The sequence below is a fragment of the Anomaloglossus baeobatrachus genome, chromosome 4 (genome assembly GCF_048569485.1).
Source record: "Anomaloglossus baeobatrachus isolate aAnoBae1 chromosome 4, aAnoBae1.hap1, whole genome shotgun sequence".
Taxonomy (NCBI): Eukaryota; Metazoa; Chordata; class Amphibia; order Anura; family Aromobatidae; genus Anomaloglossus; species Anomaloglossus baeobatrachus.
Genome location: NC_134356.1, coordinates 595463276 through 595482920, shown reverse-complemented (window position 1 = coordinate 595482920; position 19645 = coordinate 595463276). Strand labels below are relative to the sequence as shown.

Here is a 19645-nt window from a genome sequence, read left to right as displayed (position 1 = left end):
GTACTTTTTCTCACCCTTTCTACACTTTTCCAACCAGGTAAAATAATTGGAGTATATAGAGTCATAAAATAAAAATAGCTAAAATGCCTTACATAACAGATCATGACTCTTTCTGATCATGAATATTGAATAACTATATACTATCGCTTTGCCCTGAATTTTTTGTAGACCATTTATTCACATTTCAAAGAGAAAATTAGGTTCTAATTACAGTTTCAGCATTCATTTCCAGTGTATTTCTTCCAGGACATCAGCTATAAATAACATGGTATTCATTGTTTTGTGTCATTTCTTTTATTAAATTACATCCTTCCAAGCTATTCATAAAATGTCTCCATATTACATGTAGAGTCTTCTGACACCAGGGTTACATGACAGAATTATTAAGCCAGGCATGAAGATATCACTTTTAATTAGATCAGTAAATGTCTCGATGTCACCTTCAAATCTGTTCCCTGTTCCTTCAGTACATATGTAGAGCAGACCACAAAAGAGTCTGATATATAGCACTAGTTACGGATGATTATATCTGACTTGTAGCTATTATAAGGGATGTCTCTTGAAGACGATCCATGTGCCAGAGGAGCATAAGAAAGTCATACGAGGGAAAGCAAACCCCATTATTACAATTTGCTGAGGGTGTCGGGAACCATTGTGTTTGCTGAAATGACTCCTCTAAGACCTAGATATTAAATAGTTCTAAGTACGTACCACTATCAAAATCTATTAAACTAATATCTACGTGGGCAATAATGCGGGATTGAGTGTTTTTTACTACAGGTAAAATATATAGTCTGTGTTTAATCTCCTTTTTAGATTCTCCATGATCAGCTGCTCAGGAGATGTCTTGTAGCTGCTTTTCATGTTGACTAAAATCGATAGTTCAGGTTAAAGGGGTTGGTTCACTACTCTGCAATAGTAGCCACATCCCTGTAAAACTGATGGGGAAGGCTTTTTCTAAATACCTTGTTCAGCTAATTCTGCCTCTGAGCGGCGCTATTGTGGTCCATTCAGCCCCATGAAGTAACCCTAGTGCTTCGCGACCTCTGGGACCCGGTGATGTCACGTCAACTTCCAGTTGACCCGACATCACCGAGGCAGGCCCCAAGTCTTTTTGAGTGACTAGGTTGTGTTCGGCGTTTCACCCCTCATCACAGCCCATCATCACAAGCGGTGAAACTCCACCCACCGCCCAGCCACTCGGAAGACTGGGTCCGACCGCGGTGATGTCAGGTCAACTGGATCCCAGAGGTCATGGAGCCCGGGGGTGTCACTGAATGGGGATGAACAGACCGCAATAGCGCAGCTCAGAGGCAAAATTAGCTGAACAAGGTATTTAGTAAAAACATTCCTTATCAGTTTTACAGGAATGTGGCCACTATTGGAGAGTAGTGAACCACCTGTTTAAGATTTTACATAGAATGGGGTCTGTTTTATGAGAAGCCCAGATCTAAACTTCAGAAACTTCCAATTACCGTGGAATTATTTGCAATTCTTGACTCTGGGACTTTGAAGTCAAAAGCCTGAATACGGTGATCAAAAGACCCGAGTTCAACATGGACTTAAAAGACATTTTTGAGATAGAACCACAAGTAAAGGGTATAGCAGTGTATATTTTTCTTCTTAGTTGCCTCAAAGTTGTGCGGCTATCGTAAACTGCATTAGATTTCATTCCCACCTCCTTTTGCAAGAAAAAAAAAATGTCATCAGTTCGCTGGATTTAATTTTAATCCATTTTTGGTGTCTATTTTTTTCCATCAGTGCTTCACTCAGATGGCTCATATGCAAAAGAAAAAAAGATAAGTTAAAACTTCTCCTACTCATTAAAGCAATCCTGTCAAATTGAAAATGACATCTTATTTGCAGGCATTATGTTATAGAATAGGAGGATCCAAGCAGATTAATATATAGTTTTGTGGGGAAAAAATTGACAAATTTTTAATACACTTTGAAAAATTCTTTTTCATTTTGGCCTTAGAAGTCCAGTGTCAAGCTACCTCTAGGGGGCGTTGGGGCTCAGATAGAAAGAGAACTCCTGAGTGCAGTTAGACAGAAGCCCACTAGAGGTCGCTAACACAAGAACAGAGATAGTTTATCAGTCAGGGTCTAAGCCGGGATGTCACATCTGTACCGGGGGGAAAACAAGAAAAAGTCAAAGAACAGAGCTGAGGTCAAATACCGGGAGAGCAAGTAAGCACCGGGGAGGGAGTGGAGGACACGGACCAGTACCAGAGTCCGGAGGACAGAGAGGGACGGAGGTAAGGTCAGGAAGGAGGGACGGAGGTCAGGATAGGCAGGAGGGACGGAGATCAGATCAGGCCATGGAAGCGAAGGTGAGGTCGGGGGAATGGAGGTCAGGTCGGGCAGGTGGGACGGAAGTTAGGTCAGGCAAGAGGAACGGAGGTCAGGAGAACCAGAGAACTTCTCTCAGGAATAGGGTATACAGCAGAGCCAGAAATATTACTGGCGGCGTCCCAAAGGTAGCAATATCGTTATATGGCGGCACAACCCCCGGAATGAGGCCAGAACAAACAGGCACTTCCCAACTAAACCTTGGAGGCAGGATACATGCCCCGGCTCAGGAACAGCATGAATCATGACATCCAGGAGGTAGATCTACACATTGCTTCACAGCCTTCCTTGTATAATAGTGGATACAGCTCAGCTGTCAGTCAGAAAGTAGGACCGCCCACTGGACCCCAATATGAGCAGAGGTTTGAATAAATAAAGGTCAAGTTAAAGTTTTCCCACAAAGTTATAATCAATCTGATCAGCTCTGCCTGCTCCGTCACATGCTGCCTTCAAACCAGATGCCATACTCCAAATGATGGGTTTGCTTTAAATAGTAAAAAATGGACAACACTCGGATGGCGCATGAAGTCATTTCAGTCCTATCAATTTTTTTCATGGATTGATTCATTTTAATGTTTGAGCTTTATCGTATCCAAAACAGACATTTCCTTATTTGTTTTCTTTGTTGACAATTGGTTCGGGAAAAAAAACACAGATATGCGAGAAGCCACATAGACCACAATGGGGACATGATTTATCTGTGAAAAACACAGATCTTATCTACTGTATATTTGAAAAACAGATGTCTGAATGAGACCTTATCACTGAAGATTATTGTTTTCTTTGACCAGTGCAGTATAAGGGGTACTTCACACACAGCGAGATCGCTACTGAGATCGCTGCTGAGTCACGTTTTTTGTGACCTCATTAGCGATCTCGCTGTGTGTGACACTGAGCAGCGATCTGGCCCCTGCTGTGAGATCGCTGCTCATTACACACAGCCCTGGTTCGTTTTTTTATTGTTGCTCTCCCGCTGATAAGCACACATCGCTGTGTGTGACAGCGAGAGAGCAACAATCCTGAATGTGAAGGGAGCAGGAGCCGGCGTCTGACAGCCTGCGGTAAGCTGTAACCAAGGTAAACATCGGGTAACCAAGGTGGTTACCCGATATTTACCTTCATTACCAGCCTCCGCAGCTCTCATGCTGCCAGTGCCGGCTCCTGCTCCCTGCACACGCTAAGTTAAGCGGTGTGCGCTGGTAACTAAGGTAAACATCGGGCAACCATACCCACTGTTTACCTTAGTTACTAGTGTCCGCAGCTTCCAGACGCCGGCTCCGTGCAAGTGCAGCGTCGCTTGCACGTCGCTGCTGGCTGGGGGCTGGTCACTGGTCGCTGGTGAGATCAGCCTGTTCGACAGCTCACCTGGCGACCATGTAGTGACGCAGCAGCGATCCTGACCAGGTCAGATCGCTGGTGGGATCGCTGCTGCGTCGCTAAAGTGTGACGGTACCCTAAGGTGTATATCTGTGTCCATATCAGTGTAACACTATACCTGTTGTCCATCAGTTTAATCATCTGAAGTAATGTCGTTATTCGGCCACCGGGGGTCACTGTTAGGACAATTGAAAAACGACAATAGAAATGTGTGTTGCGTGAAATACACGTAAGAATTAAGGGAAGAAATCAATGTTGATATATATTGATTGGTCCCAGCAATTCCTGGTGATCTCAAGAAATTGATGTTTTAATGAGGCAACACCCAGCTTGGGGTACAGGTGGAGGTGGTAGCTGACAGGATGTTGATCACAGGAAGGAGAGAAGCGGCCATCTTGATGGCAGTCTGAAGTTACTGAAGGTAAGAATGTAGATGCTAGAATGTACGGGCTTATTACAAGTATGACGTAACTTGTCATTTAAAGGGGCATGTTCAAAATGTAGCCTGATGTTTCCAGCCCAACGTCTCCAAACAGAATAAACATTATTTTTCTAAGTCCACATGGAAATAGAGTTGATTATAATAGAAGCAGGGGTATGGGGGCAAGACCCTAAGATGGGGGGGTGCAGGGGGGTGAAGGCCCCACCCTTGTGCGATTATAGTGGATGGGAAGTAACATTGCCATGCCCACCAACCAAGCCGGCCATGCCCACTAACCTGTCAGGAGCCCGTACTTTCTAGATTCAAGCAAGGTAAGAAGAGGGTGTATGTAGGACCAGTGTCCCTGCATTGCTCTCCCCAGCAGGGACGCTATTTTACTCACAGCCTGCCCATGCCATGCTGCCTTGCTTCCCTATGGTCCCCCATGTGTGCATCTTTTGCTTCCTTGTCCTGGGGCCTGTGCTATCGCTGAGAGGCACTGGGAACTTAAGGCACTCTCCCACTAGGGGAGGTGCCTGAGAAACATGGTTAGTTAGTTGTCTGTCGCTAGCTAACTGTCAGGTTCTCTATCCATGTCTGTGCCAGTGTACAGTGTCCTATTCCTGTTCTGGCCTTGTTGGCATCCCCTGTGGTCCCTGACTACACTAGTAACTCTGCCTGTCCATTCTAGGCATGCTTTGTACCTCAGCTGTCCCAGTGGTCCCTGGCTACACTTGAGACTATGCCTGTCCTTATCTGTGTCCACCCGTGCCCTGGCCGTGGTATCTGCCTCATTAATCCTCTCTGCACCTACTGTATTAGTGACTATGCTTGTCCGGTTATTGGACTTGGTCCCAATCACTGCCCTGGGAGTGGTGCCTGACGTTTGTGTTGTGGCAGGTACTTAGGCCCATTGCACTAAATGGTAAGCTTTGGCTTTCCATGTGGTCCAGAGTGTCCACTTTAGCTCGCCGCCTTACCATAACCAAAGGCGAGCGTTACAATGTGCTGCAGAGAGATCCAGTGACATCTGTGCATGGAATCATCCCACCGTGATCGAAGCAGTGGCAGAGTAGACCTGATTGTGCCAATAACCAGAGTCTGTATTGATGAGAGAAAATATCTACTTGGAATGCTGCTGAAAGACAGAAAAGGCCAGAACATGGTGTGAGAGGTGTTGAAAGTTGATGAGAAGTCATGTCTGGGTCATCTGCATTACCATTCACCTGTTGGAGGGGCCCTTCATCTGTCTGTATTCATCAGTTTTTTGTCCCGAGCAGACCCAGGTCTGTAAGAAAGACAAGTGTAACCGTGCACACATCCCACCACACTTAGAAGCCAAAATGCTCGAGACTGAGATAGAGCCTATAGTTAGAACGGCAAATTGACTGTTCCAGATCAGCATCTGGAAACTCTTGTTTAACTACTGTGTTTCCTATTTGTTCTATTATTAAGTATTCTGGTTCACGCCTAGTTGCTGACACAGCACTCAGTGGACTTCATGACATACTTGAACTTCTTCTAGGAGAGAGATTCTGAACAACATTATAGCACAAGATAATTGCTTAAATTCATTTAAACCTAGTTTCTGTCTATACATGTCTATACAGCCGCTGCAGTTGGTTTATTTGATAGATATTCTCAGTACAGCTGAAGATGGACTATTCCTCTAAATTTGTTGAAGTCACTTTGGGAAAGAAGGGGACATTTAATAGGGGAGTAAACATAATATACTCTAATATTCTATGTTGTTGTGCTATACCGCAGGTGAACCTGTATGGTACACTCATATAATTATAAGGGTGACCTGTTTAGATACATGCACCAATAGGTGAATTTATATAGTATAGTAGGTGCATATTGTTCGGGTACCACGCTGTACAGCACAAGGGTCTCAGCCTCTTGGTTGAGTGTCTGTGTAGTGTTTTGAATATTTCCCTCACTCTCTGGTTGTCATTCAATCAACTAAATAAAATAGTTTCAATCAGTGAAGTGGTGTTGGAGTGGGTTTTCTCAACCTGAAACCCAAAGAAAGTCACTGATTGGGTAGTTCAGGTCTCTGCCCACATGCAACAAGGCATAAACAGATCTGTTCCGGGGTTGGTAAGCAGGGGTTTTCCATTTTTTGGGGGAGGTCCACACTACATCTGATCATGCTGTTATTACCCACAATGGAAGCCATTCAAACAATGCAAGTGGTTCATTCTGGGCTGAGCAACGAGTGTACCCGAGCACAGCGATGCTCACACGAGTGGTGCTTATACGTAAAGCAACCAAACTCTGAATCAAAACACTGTTTTTTTTTAGTAAAGACTGTGCTTGGTACAAACACCAAACACCGAAAGTCGGGTTTCCTCATCTCTAGTGCTATATTACCATGTCGCTATTAATTTCTGTCAGTACAGCTTCCATTGTAGTAAAATATGCACCAGACTTCTGTTTAATGCATGGTAAGGTTCATGTCATCTGAAGTTAATTTTCCAATGTCCATTTCTTGTCTTGTTCTTGACATTGTTTGACATTCATTTCTGAGAATCTTTTATTCCAGGCGTAAGGCTGGGGCCACACGGGGACTACTGCGATCCACTTGCATGAGACTCGGCTCGTGCTGGCAGTACAGCAGAGTCGAGTGTCATGCTTGTGTCCTTGCAACTAAGGTCCGTTCATGCGAGCAGACCTCAGCTGCGGAGGGCGGGCTGGCACTCAGGAGGGGAGGGAGGGATTTCTCTCCCTCTCGCCTGTGTAGCCGGCTATAGCCATTCTCGCACTGCACTAGCGGTACACCGGTGTACCGCGAGTGCAGTGCGATTTTTCTCTCGCCCCATTCACTTGAATGGGTGCGAGAGAAAGAGTCTCAGCTTACAATCGCAGCATGCTGCGATTGTTTTCTCGGTCCGATTAGGGCTGAGAAAATAAACGCTCATGTGTGCTGACACACAGGCTAGAATTGGTCCGAGGGGAATGCGATGTTTTATCGCACTCCACTCGCACCGATTTTCTCGCCGTGTGGCTTAGGCCTAATTGTTAATATAAGTCTTATCTTTCTTGCTGGAACAATACCATCATCTTACGTCCTCTCATTCCCATAGAGTTCACAAATGCCCATACTTGAGTTTCTTAATACAATAAAATAGCTGGGAGAGAAAGACTAGATATTGATATATTATGTAGTTATACTCATGTATAGTCATGTTTTCCGGAGATTAGGTGAGAACCTAGAGTTACACATCTCAGCGGTAATAAATAATACCGTATACTACCTATATACAGATAAAGATGGAAACTCTGCCCGTCGTGAAGTAAAAAGCACCAGATAGCAGATAATACATCTATATGCTAATCAGTCATTTACTGCTGGATTTGTGATTTCGGATCTAGAAAAAGAGATCTGGAATCACAAATCCCCAATTATCCGTCATGTTTTATAGTTTTTCCGATAAGTTAAAGAAATTGATTGCAAGAAAAAAGTAAATTCATTTTTAGAGTTAATCTTCTCATTTTAACAGTGGGTCTATTTTTACATAATCATTTTATAATTTATATTTTTGTGGGTAGAGTCACACGACAGTATAAAATAATTGGTCTGATTTTCATCCAGAAAAGCGGGACGATTATTTTCTCACTTGTCATCCATTGACAACCTGTTTTCTTACAGTAGCAGTAATTCATTTAATTACAAGTCCATTTACAGTCTCCCATGTTAAAAAATGTCAATATATCCTTAAAAATCGGATGTTATACTGTGAAATCAGATTTTTCACAGATTCTGTCCGTGATAATAACGGTCATCTGCACTGCTTCATTGAATATAATGGGTCAGTGTGCACTATAAATCAGAAAGCACATGCCCGATATATACGGACGTCTGAAGGAGCCTTAATAGAGCTCACTTTTTGCTAATGGTTCTCATTTCTTGGAAAGACGTAAACTTAGGCCTCATTCAGATGTATGAGAGAAAAAAGGAATCATTTTTTTTATCAGTGTGCTGGATCAGATTTTCATCCATTTTTGGTCTATGTATCTGTAGCGCCCCTGAAGTCATCAGGGAGCTACAAGGTACTGCATCCCCTCAGGGATGCAGGGCCTATCCCCTTAGGGACCCGGAAACCCAGTGCCGGTGTTACACAAACACTACACAATCCCAGTTTTTCCCAACAATCCCCCATACAATGGTACCCAGCTAGGGTCAGACCAATGGATGGCCGCCTAGAGGTGGAGCCAGTCCAGTCCACTAGTTGGCCAGGTGAGAGGGTCAGACTGTGAGGAAGGAGAAAGAGACAGTAATGGAGTAGGAGTAAGACTGTGAAGGTGTGGAGACGGACTGTCCTGTAGTGAGCAGTAACCTGGTCCCCAGGAGAGTAGTTGCCGGTGGAGTACTCCCGGAAGTACGCACCGACGGGGAACAGTACCCTAGGACAACCACAAGCTCCAGGCAGGCTTGTTAACACCTGCACAGCAAGGGGACCATCAAGGACCTTGCTGACCCTAAGAATCCGAAGACTCAGTAGCAAAGGGAGAACCAGAGACAGGACCAGAGACTCCAACCCCACAGGGTTCACGCTACCGTCAGGCGGATAGCAGTGGAACAATACCACCAGACGGGGACCTGCAGTTGCTCTACGCCTAGAAGAAAACTTGTGTCATCTGTTATCATAAAATGAGGCTACAAAACAATTATCTCAAATCACCTAATGGTCTTTTCCATTCCACCACATCAACATTGCCTGCAATAAGTAATTACTAGAAGAAGTGAAGTGCCACCAAGTCACCTATTGTCCTTCTGACAATCAGTCATGTCCACAGTAGCGGAAAATGGTAATTGAAGCCCCATTCCACAGTATAAGTTATACCATCCACATGTCATTTGAGTGTTGTCTATTTTTTACAGATAACATGCTGATGGTAAAAACAGATATGTGTCGCCCAGGGATATGGGGTAGTCGGTCCCGGGCGGTGTACGTCTGGAGGGTGTCACAGTGGTGGCCGTTGCCCAGTTCCGTGCCCTGGGCCCTTTTTGTAAAGGGGGTATATTTATGTGCCGCCCCCGTGCCAGCAGCCGGCGCTGCTCGGATCCGGGCCTTCACGGGTGGTGGCTCGAGGGTCTCCGGACCCGGGGGTCTCGCGGACACGCCGAATAAATGGGGGGACGTATATGTACGGGCTGGGCCGTATTACGTTCGTGACGCCACCCACGGTGTGTGGTGAGGTGGGACACCACCGCTGCTGTTACGGGGCACCGGGGGAGATGCTGTGCAGCAAGTTGTTAACCCCTCCGTGGGCAGGGATGGTGGCCCCGGGACCCGGTTGGTGCATGCAGGGGATGGCGACCGCAGGGGTTGCTGGTGTATTCACAGTTAGTAAAACACACAAGTCTCTGGTAAACCAAGGTGATGGTGACCGGTGCCGTGGTCGGTTGCGTTCTGGTCCCCCACCCGGCTGGTGGTCTCTATCCTTCTCCTGCACTTTTGTGTGATGGTGGACTGCCTGTACTTGCAGCTTCAGGAGTCCACTCCCGGCTGGATGTGGCCTAAGGAGCCCTTGCCCGCAGATGCTGGCCCGTGGGATCTCTGAGCCCTGGTGGTGGCCTGTTATCCCCCTCAGTGGGCTGTTGTCTTCAGTCGGGACTTTGGGTGGGACAGGACCTCTAGTCCTGGCCTCAATCAGTTAATTAACCAGATCCAGTCGCTTCTGGACCTAGCTTGAGGGTCTGAATACCCCCCTGTGTGCTCCGGTTTCCGGGTCGGTTCCCCAGGTCAGTACCGGTGGGCCACTATCCTGTCCCGGTCCACCTCGGTTTCACCGAGCCGTCTTCCCGACTCCTGCATACGGAGACCGCCGTCTGTCTCCTAGCCAAAGGCACCAGGGATCCTACCCTGGCACCTGTCAGTTTACTTCAGACCTGACACACAGGCCGGACATCCACTCTCACTGAACTCTGAAACTGATCTGTCTGTAGACTTTCTGTTTTCCCGCCCTGGGCTGTCTAGACTCCTTTTTGGGCGTGTTCCTACCGCCTGGTTCCGCCCCCTGGTGTGTCCATCTAGCCCTGAGGGGGAGTGACTAGGGTTTTAAGGTTGGCTGATGTCACTTGTAAGGGAAAGGTGTTTTGCAGGGGCCTATCTGTGACTACCTGGACCGGCCAGGGCGTCACATATACAGGGTAAAATATATACATTATCATTAAACGCAGGGCCGGCGTCAGCATCCACCGCCGCCCACACACATCATGCCATCACGCGGCAATCATTATTTTCCCCTGCATTTGCTAATTTTCCCCTCTCCCCTCCATTTACTCTCTAACACAGGTTCTGTGACAGTCTGTGTCACGTTGCTAAGGCCGCAGTGGGGTATCTATGGGGCCTGCCCGCACCACTCCCTCAGCAATACCCACATCCAATCCGGAGGCAGCTGAGCAGAGAGGTGGGCGGGACATGTCGAGGAGGAAATAGGAAGCAGCTGCATCTCCCAGCCTGCAGGGCCAGCGAGGGGAGGGAGAAAGTACTACAGAGTATGAAAAGAGAAGAAAGTGCAAGGTGAGTATAATTGTTGTTTTTTTTTTTACTGTGTGCTGGAGGCTGCTGCTGGGGTGTATATAGAGGCTTTGGCTTGTGGGGTGTATATAAAGGCTGCTGGGTTGTATATAGAGGCTTCTGTGTGTGGCAGTGTCTGTGTTCAGCGGTGTCTGTGTGTGGCAGTGTCTGTGTGCGTCGGTGTCTGTGTGTGGCAGTGTCTGTATGCGGCAGTGTCTGTGTGCGGCGTATCAGCAAAGCGTGGTTTAAATCCCGCGCCAATTCGTGGCTAGACTGCGCCTATCGCTGATTGGTCGCGCCAGCCGCCCGCGACCAATAAGCAATGCGGGATTTCCCTTACTGACAGACAGAATTAGACAATTTATATATAGATAGCCTATGAGACATCTACATAACACCAGTGGTGATATGCGAATACTAACTATTCGTGTTCGGATTATTCGTAATGAATCCCAAAGTTCATGAACCTGAGGATTTTTCTTGTCGTAACGCATACTGGAATAGTACTCAAGCCTTTTTTGATGTCACTTTTTGGAACTTTTTTGTTTTGTTTTATTTCTATGTTCTTGTTTTCTATAGGGTTAATGAGATTCAATTTGTATGCTATACCCTCCCTCCTTTTGTGATTCCATGTCTGGGTCTAAGTCCTTTTAATGAATCCTTCATTTCAGATGGGTTAGAGACAGATTAAAGGGAAGGTATCGTCAAAAAAAAAAAATAATACTAACTAAAAAAATGTAAAGTAATAATGTTTAAATGTTTTGTTTAAATATTATTTTTTTTTTTAATTGTGCAAAATATAAAAAAAAAAAATTAAAAAGTTTGATATTTTCCACTGTTAAACACTAGGGGGAGCAGCTGCTGAAATCCTACTGAATTTCCACTGTATAAAAAGCTCAGATTACAGGCTGCCGTAAAGTGGGCGGAGTCTGGTCTCCTGTGTGTGATGGCATGCCTCCCCCTCCTAATCTGAGTGTATACAACAGATAACAGAAAATGACACAATGCACAGCCATTTTCCTGGTGACCAGAAATGTCTAAAGTGTCACCAAGGACAGCAGGAGTATCACACAGGAGAGAATTAGATACACGGGTCTGCAGACAGTATCACACAGGAGAGGATTAGATACATGGCTCTGCAGACAGTATCACACAGGAGAGGATTAGATACACGGCTCTGCAGACAGCATCACACAGGAGAGGATTAGATACATGGCTCTGCAGACAGTATCACACAGGAGAGGATTAGATACATGGCTCTGCAGACAGTATCACACAGGATAGGATTAGATACACGGCTCTGCAGACAGTATCACACAGGATAGGATTAGATACACGGCTCTGCAGACAGTATCACACAGGAGATGATTAGATACACGGCTCTGCAGACAGTATCACACAGGATAGGATTAGATACACTGCTCAGCAGACAGTATCACACAGGATAGGATTAGATACACGGCTCAGCAGACAGTATCACACAGGATAGGATTATATATACGGCTCTGCAGACAGTATCACACAGGATAGGATTAGATACACAGCTCAGCAGACAGTATCACACAGGAGAGGATTAGATACACAGCTCAGCAGACAGTATCACACAGGATAGGATTAGATACACAGCTGTGCAGACAGTATCACACAGGAGAGGATTAGATACACGGCTCAGCAGACAGTATCACACAGGATAGGATTAGATACACGGCTCTGCAGACAGTATCACACAGGAGAGGATTAGATACACGGCTCTGCAGACAGTATCACACAGGATAGGATTAGATACACAGCTCTGCAGACAGTATCACACAGGATAGGATTAGATATACAGCTGTGCAGACAGTATCACACAGGAGAGGATTAGATACACAGCTCAGCGGACAGTATCACACAGGAGAGGATTAGATACACAGCTCAGCAGACAGTATCACACAGGAGAGGATTAGATACACGGCTCAGCAGACAGCATCACACAGGACAGGATTAGATACACGGCTCAGCAGACAGTATCACACAGGGCAGGATTAGATACACGGCTCAGCAGACAGAATCACAAAGGATAGGATTAGATACACAGTTCAGCAGACAGTATCACAGGATAGGATTAGATACACAGCCCTGCAGACAGTATCACACAGGATAGGATTAGATACACAGCTCAGCAGACAGTATCACACAGGAGAGGATTAGATACACAGCTCAGCAGACAGTACCACACAGGACAGGATTAGATACACAGCTCAGCAGACAGTATCACAGGATAGGATTAGATACACAGCCCTGCAGACAGTATCACACAGGATAGGATTAGATACACAGCTCAGCAGACAGCATCACACAGGACAGGATTAGCTACACAGCTCAGCAGACAGTATCACACGATAGGATTAGATACACAGCCCTGCAGACAGTATCACACAGGATAGGATTAGACACACGGCTCAGCAGACAGTATTACATGATAGGATTAGATACACAGCTAAGCAGACAGTATCACACAGGAGAGGATTAGATACACAGCCCTGCAGACAGTATTACACAGGAGAGGATTAGATAAACAGCCGTGCAGACAGTATCAGACAACATAGGATTAGATACACAGCTCAGCAGACAGTATCACACGACAGGATTAGATACACAGCTCAGCAGACAGTATCACACAGGAGAGGATTAGATACACGGCTCAGCAGACAGTATCACACAGGACAGGATTAGATACACAGCTGTGCAGACAGTATCACACAGGACAGGATTAGATACACAGCTGTGCAGACAGTATCACACAGGACAGGATTAGATACACGGCTCAGCAGACAGCATCACACAGGACAGGATTAGATACACGGCTCAGCAGACAGAATCACAAAGGATAGGATTAGATACACAGCTCAGCAGACAGTATCACAGGATAGGATTAGATACACAGCCCTGCAGACAGTATCACACAGGATAGGATTAGATACACAGCTCAGCAGACAGTATCACACAGGAGAGGATTAGATACACAGCTCAGCAGACAGTACCACACAGGATAGGATTAGATACATGGCTCAGCAGACAGTATCACACAGGATAGGATTAGATACACGGCTCAGCAGACAGTACCACACAGGATAGGATTAGATACACGGCTCAGCAGACAGTATCACACAGGATAGGATTAGATACACGGCTCAGCAGAAAGCATCACACAGGACAGGATTAGATACACAGCTCAGCAGACAGTATCACAGGATAGGATTAGATACACAGCCCTGCAGGCAGTATCACACAGGATAGGATTAGATACACGGCTCAACAGACAGCATCACACAGGACAGGATTTGCTACACAGCTCAGCAGACAGTATCACACGATAGGATTAGATACACAGCCCTGCAGACAGTATCACAAAGGACAGGATTAGATACACGGCTCAGCAGACAGTATTACATGATAGGATTAGATACACAGCTCAGCAGACAGTATCACACAGGAGAGGATTAGATACACAACCCTGCAGACAGTATCACACAGGAGAGGATTAGATAAACAGCTGTGCAGACAGTATCAGACAACATAGGATTAGATACATGGCTCTGCAGACAGTATCACATGACAGGATTAGATACACAGCTTAGCAGACAGTATCACACAGGAGAGGATTAGATACACGGCTCAGCAGACAGTATCACACAGGACAGGATTAGATACACAGCTGTGCAGACAGTATCACACAGGACAGGATTAGATACACAGCTGTGCAGACAGTATCACACAGGACAGGATTAGATACATGGCTCAGCAGACAGCATCACACAGGACAGGATTAGATACACGGCTCAGCAGACAGAATCACAAAGGATAGGATTAGATACACAGCTCAGCAGACAGTATCACACAGGAGAGGATTAGATACACAGCTCAGCAGACAGTATCACACAGGAGAGGATTAGATACACAGCTCAGCAGACAGTACCACACAGGATAGGATTAGATACACGGCTCAGCAGACAGTATCACACAGGATAGGATTAGATACACGGCTCAGCAGAAAGCATCACACAGGACAGGATTAGATACATAGCTCAGCAGACAGTATCACACAATAGGATTAGATACACAGCCCTGCAGACAGTATCACACAGGATAGGATTAGATACACGGCTCAGCAGACAGCATCACACAGGACAGGATTAGATACACAGCTCAGCAGACAGTATCACATGATAGGATTAGATACACAGCCCTGCAGACAGTATCACACAGGATAGGATTAGGTACACGGCTCAGCAGACAGTATTACATGATAGGATTAGATACACAGCTCAGCAGACAGTATCACACAGGAGAGGATTAGATAAACAGCCGTGCAGACAGTATCAGACAACATAGGATTAGATACACAGCTCAGCAGACAGTATCACACGACAGGATTAGATACACAGCTCAGCAGACAGTATCACACAGGAGAGGATTAGATACACGGCTCAGCAGACAGTATCACACAGGATAGGATTAGATACACAACCCTGCAGACAGTATCACCGGTACACACACAGGTACTCACATGCAGTGGCGCACACGTGCACACACACACAATCACCCCTGATGGGGACCTTGTGCCACACATGCACACACAATCACCGCCTGATGGGGACCTTGTGCCACACACACACGCAATCACCCCTGATGGGGACCTTGTGCCACACACACACACAATCACCCCTGATGGGGACCTTGTGCCACACACACACACACACACACACACACAATCACCCCTGATGGGGACCTTGTACCACACACACACACAATCACCCCTGATGGGGACCTTGTGCTACACACACACACACGCGCTCACACACACACACACACAGACACACACACAGACACACACATAATCACCCCTGATGGGGACCTTGTGCTACACACACAATCACCCCTGATGGGGACCTTGTGCCACACACACACACACACACACACAATCAGCCCTGATGGGGACCTTGTGCCACACACACACACACACAATCACCCCTGATGGGGACCTTGTGCCACACACACACACACACACACACACACACACACAATCACCCCTGATGGGGACCTTGTGCCACACACACACACACACAATCACCCCTGATGGGGACCTTGTGCCACACACACACACACACACACAATCACCCCTGATGGGGACCTTGTGCCACACACACACACACACACACAATCACCCCTGATGGGGACCTTGTGCCACACACACACACACACACACACACACACAATCACCCCTGATGGGGACCTTGTGCCACACACACACACACACAATCACCCCTGATGAGGACCTTATGCCACACACACACACACACACACACACACACCTTTCACATCATTCCTCCCTGTGACCTCCGGTGGGCGCTCCAGGCAGCTGTGCTGCATGCCATCCTCCCCTGCGTCCAGCCGACATTTCACACATCCGATCGCTTACAATCACACATCCGATCGTATACACTCACACATCCGATCGCATACACTCACACATCCGATCGCATACACTCACACATCCGATCGCATACACTCACACACACTCACGATATTGCACATACCTGCACAATCGCGCACACACACTCAGAACATCCGAAGATATCACATGCTTCCCATGTGATCCTCTCGCAGGTACTCGAAGCTCACTGCACAGCATCGCAAGCGCCGACACACACTCACAATCACCCCTGATGGGGACCTTGTGACACACACACACACACACACATATATACAATTACACACACACACACACACAGCAGCAGCGGCGGGCAGAGCTGGGGGAGCTGCGGCAGCGGGCAGAGCGGGGACTTGGGAGAACGGAGGGAGGGGGGTGTCATTGGAGACGGTAACGGCGGGGGGGAGGGGCGGCGGAAGTAGCTGGGGCAGAGCAGGGGCTGGGGAGAACAGAGGGATGGCATGTCATCGGAGACAGTAACGAGGGGAGGGGAGGGGAGGCGGCCCGTACTCACACATCCCGGCGGGTAACAGGGGTAAAGTGGAGCAAACAGCACACGCTGTGAGCTCCACAATGATGGCGCTGGTCTCCTCCCTCTGTTGTGTTCTGGACAGCCCAGGGGGCGCGTCCAGGTGACAGCAGACGCCCACTGTAACGTACGGCATGGGGTCGGAGCGCGACTATCAGAGTCTATGCACAGGGGCTGCCATAAAGGAAGGAGTTACTGTCGTTACACACACGGCAAATCCAGCATGGCAGCCCCCAGTGCCTCCAGTAAAATAAGAATTACATAAAAACTAAATAAGCTGCGATTTTCATTTTGTATTAGAAATACTTGATTTCATAATCACTATTTTTAATACAAAAATAAAAAACCGCGATACCTTCCCTTTAAGAACAACACGTTCGAAACGCGTCCTCTTTTTGGACTGGTGTTGACCCTATATGGACTTTTTAACATGATTCACAAATAAAATATGTATTTTTATATTAAGCATTTTTTGGACTGGATTGCTGGAATTTCTTTGGACTCTCAGCCTTCAAGCCTTGCCGACTTTTTTCTTCCGTGCACAGTCCAAAACCTAATTGTCTCCATGGAGCAGGTGAGCTGGATAAATCTTTTTTCTTGTTGGAATAGTACTCAGTATTCAGTAGGCATTATCTGAACACGTATAGTTACTATTCACCCATATGTAAACACCAGTAATTACATAAGACCATGTGTGCCCTGACTTTAGACCGGATATTACACAGACAGTGCGTGCAAGAGTTGGAGTATCTAAAAGTAATCGTTAGACATAAATTATCATAAGGACAGAAAAGTACAATTTAATCTTGAAGACTTTCTTAATCATTTAAAAAATAAAATTGTTCAAAGACAATTGTAAGACAAATTTTCATTAGCAATTAAGACTCCATTATAACAGGACTGAAGCACATGATGCAATTATACCTGGTGATTTTTGCCATCTCATTACGGCTTAAAGTATTCAGTACAGAACAATCTCCAATGCGCTTTTTAATCCATAGCTCGTACCCGATACGGGTATACAGAAGAAGCATGGCAGCAAGGGGCACTAAAAACAGGGCCACCAAAATAAATATGGCATAAGCTCTGCGCAGGGCAGCATCACTCCATGATTCAAGGCAACATACATGGTACAAGTTGTAGAGTAAATCATATTTCACCTGAAAGATAAAATCATAAAGAGAAAATTATATAAAGCAATAATGATATAAAAATGTATAGAGTTGTCAACCAATTACAGACCTGTCAAATTTTGTTAAATTGTCATTTCAATCTCCTGTCTTCGGAAGCACACTGCTCCTTTGCCTCCCGGTTTCTGATTGCAGTGGATAGGTGTGCTCCCGAAGACTGACATTTCAGACCAGTGGTATGGTTGTACTGGTGCTGTGAGCAATACAATCTTCAATATTTCTGGCAGTATCTTGCAATCCTGCCAGCTTCAGAACAACACTTGCAGTCTACATGCAAAAAGTTTGCACTTCTTACCTAGAAAACTAGGCACTTGGAAGAAGTGGCAACCTCGGCAATGATTGATAAACTATAGAATTAAAAATGTCTGAATTTTTGGGACTAGAGAGGATTTATAATTATAGTTAAATTGCAAATTCTCAAAATACTATTTCAGTACATAAGACATTCTTCATGAACCTTGACAGTCAGCAATTCCCATCACAACCACTGGGTGACATGTACACATATATACTGTAGTATGAACATGTCCTAATGAAATCAGTCTTCTTTCCCAAAGCTTACTTACACATCCTCAAACATCAAACCAAGAGGACAATATGTCAAACCGAGGACCCATCTGTATATCTATTAGTGTTGAGTGAATTGGCCCAAAACTTTAATTTGTACTGTCAGTGGCAGGCTGGCAGCCTTTATAAGGACTTCAGAACATAGACTTCTTTATGCTAGCCATTCTGTCTGGCAGGTCTCAAAAGAACCTGTACCTTCACCCTTTAATTTCTGTACAGGCATTTGGACTTACGCAGCGAAACCTGGGTAAGTTCATGGAGGGGATGTTGGCCGGTTGAAAGACGATGGCCAGAAAGCAGGTCAATACCAAGCAAACCTCAGGAACAAAGATACCAGGCAATAGAATAGTCAAAACACAAACCAAGGTCAATAAACCACAGTAAGTAGAAGTTATAACTGGCATTGGAAGCAGGGAGGTAGGAGTTTAACTAGTGTCTCATGGTATCAGAACTGGGAGTTAATGAAACAACAATGTGAGAAATTATTTCCACAAGCTCCCTGTCTAGACGGTACCACAAGTCCCAGAATGCTAAACAAAACTGCTGCATTGTCACCATGCATAAACCGCAATGGAAGTGTAGCGTGGCGCAGGGTGGTAGTCGTGGGCGAGGTAATCGTCTGCTGCAACCCGGCACGCTATACGAAGATTGAGGTCCTTGCTTGGTGTGTGGTGTTGCACTCCAAAGTGATACGTCTTTGCAGGCTACATGTTGCTGATGGTTTTGGCTGGTCAGGACCAGATGGCACACAGCTCATTAAGGGAGAGCACAAGTTCATAAAAAATGGAGTTTTACTGAACATAAACTTTGCTCCCTCTCTTAAGGACACCCATGTCTTGCGGCTCTGCTGCTCCCCAGACTTGAGGTCTGCTTCTGTCACAGGCTTGCACCAGCATGAGTGTTACATAATTTGACAGTTCTATTGAAATCGGACAGGATATGTGATCTGGATTGTAGCTATACGACAGACCCCAGAGTCTATTAAACAGAGGATAGAAGAAAAAAAAAACTTCACCTTGTCGCTCACCTGTCCCACTATATTAGTCTTCCTTCCAGTCCGTCTCCATGTTGCATCCAGTCTTCTCTTTCCTTTGGCATGAGATGTCCACTTCAGGCATCTTAACTTTGTGCGATTAAGTTGGCCTCTGACATCATGATACACGTTGTGACGTCACAACATATATCGTGATCATTAAACGGTTGGTG

The 19645-nt window shown here is 46.0% G+C and overlaps 1 protein-coding gene across 1 annotated transcript in view; it reads right to left on the bottom strand.

The window, feature by feature from the left end:
* The window catches only part of LOC142301871 (pyroglutamylated RF-amide peptide receptor-like), a 238610-nt gene that overhangs the window by 16750 nt on the left and 202215 nt on the right, over positions 1–19645 (bottom strand). The window contains exon 4 of the mRNA XM_075342910.1: positions 17607–17842. Within this exon, the coding sequence (XP_075199025.1) occupies positions 17607–17842 (236 nt within the window). The remainder of the gene's footprint in view (positions 1–17606; positions 17843–19645) is intronic.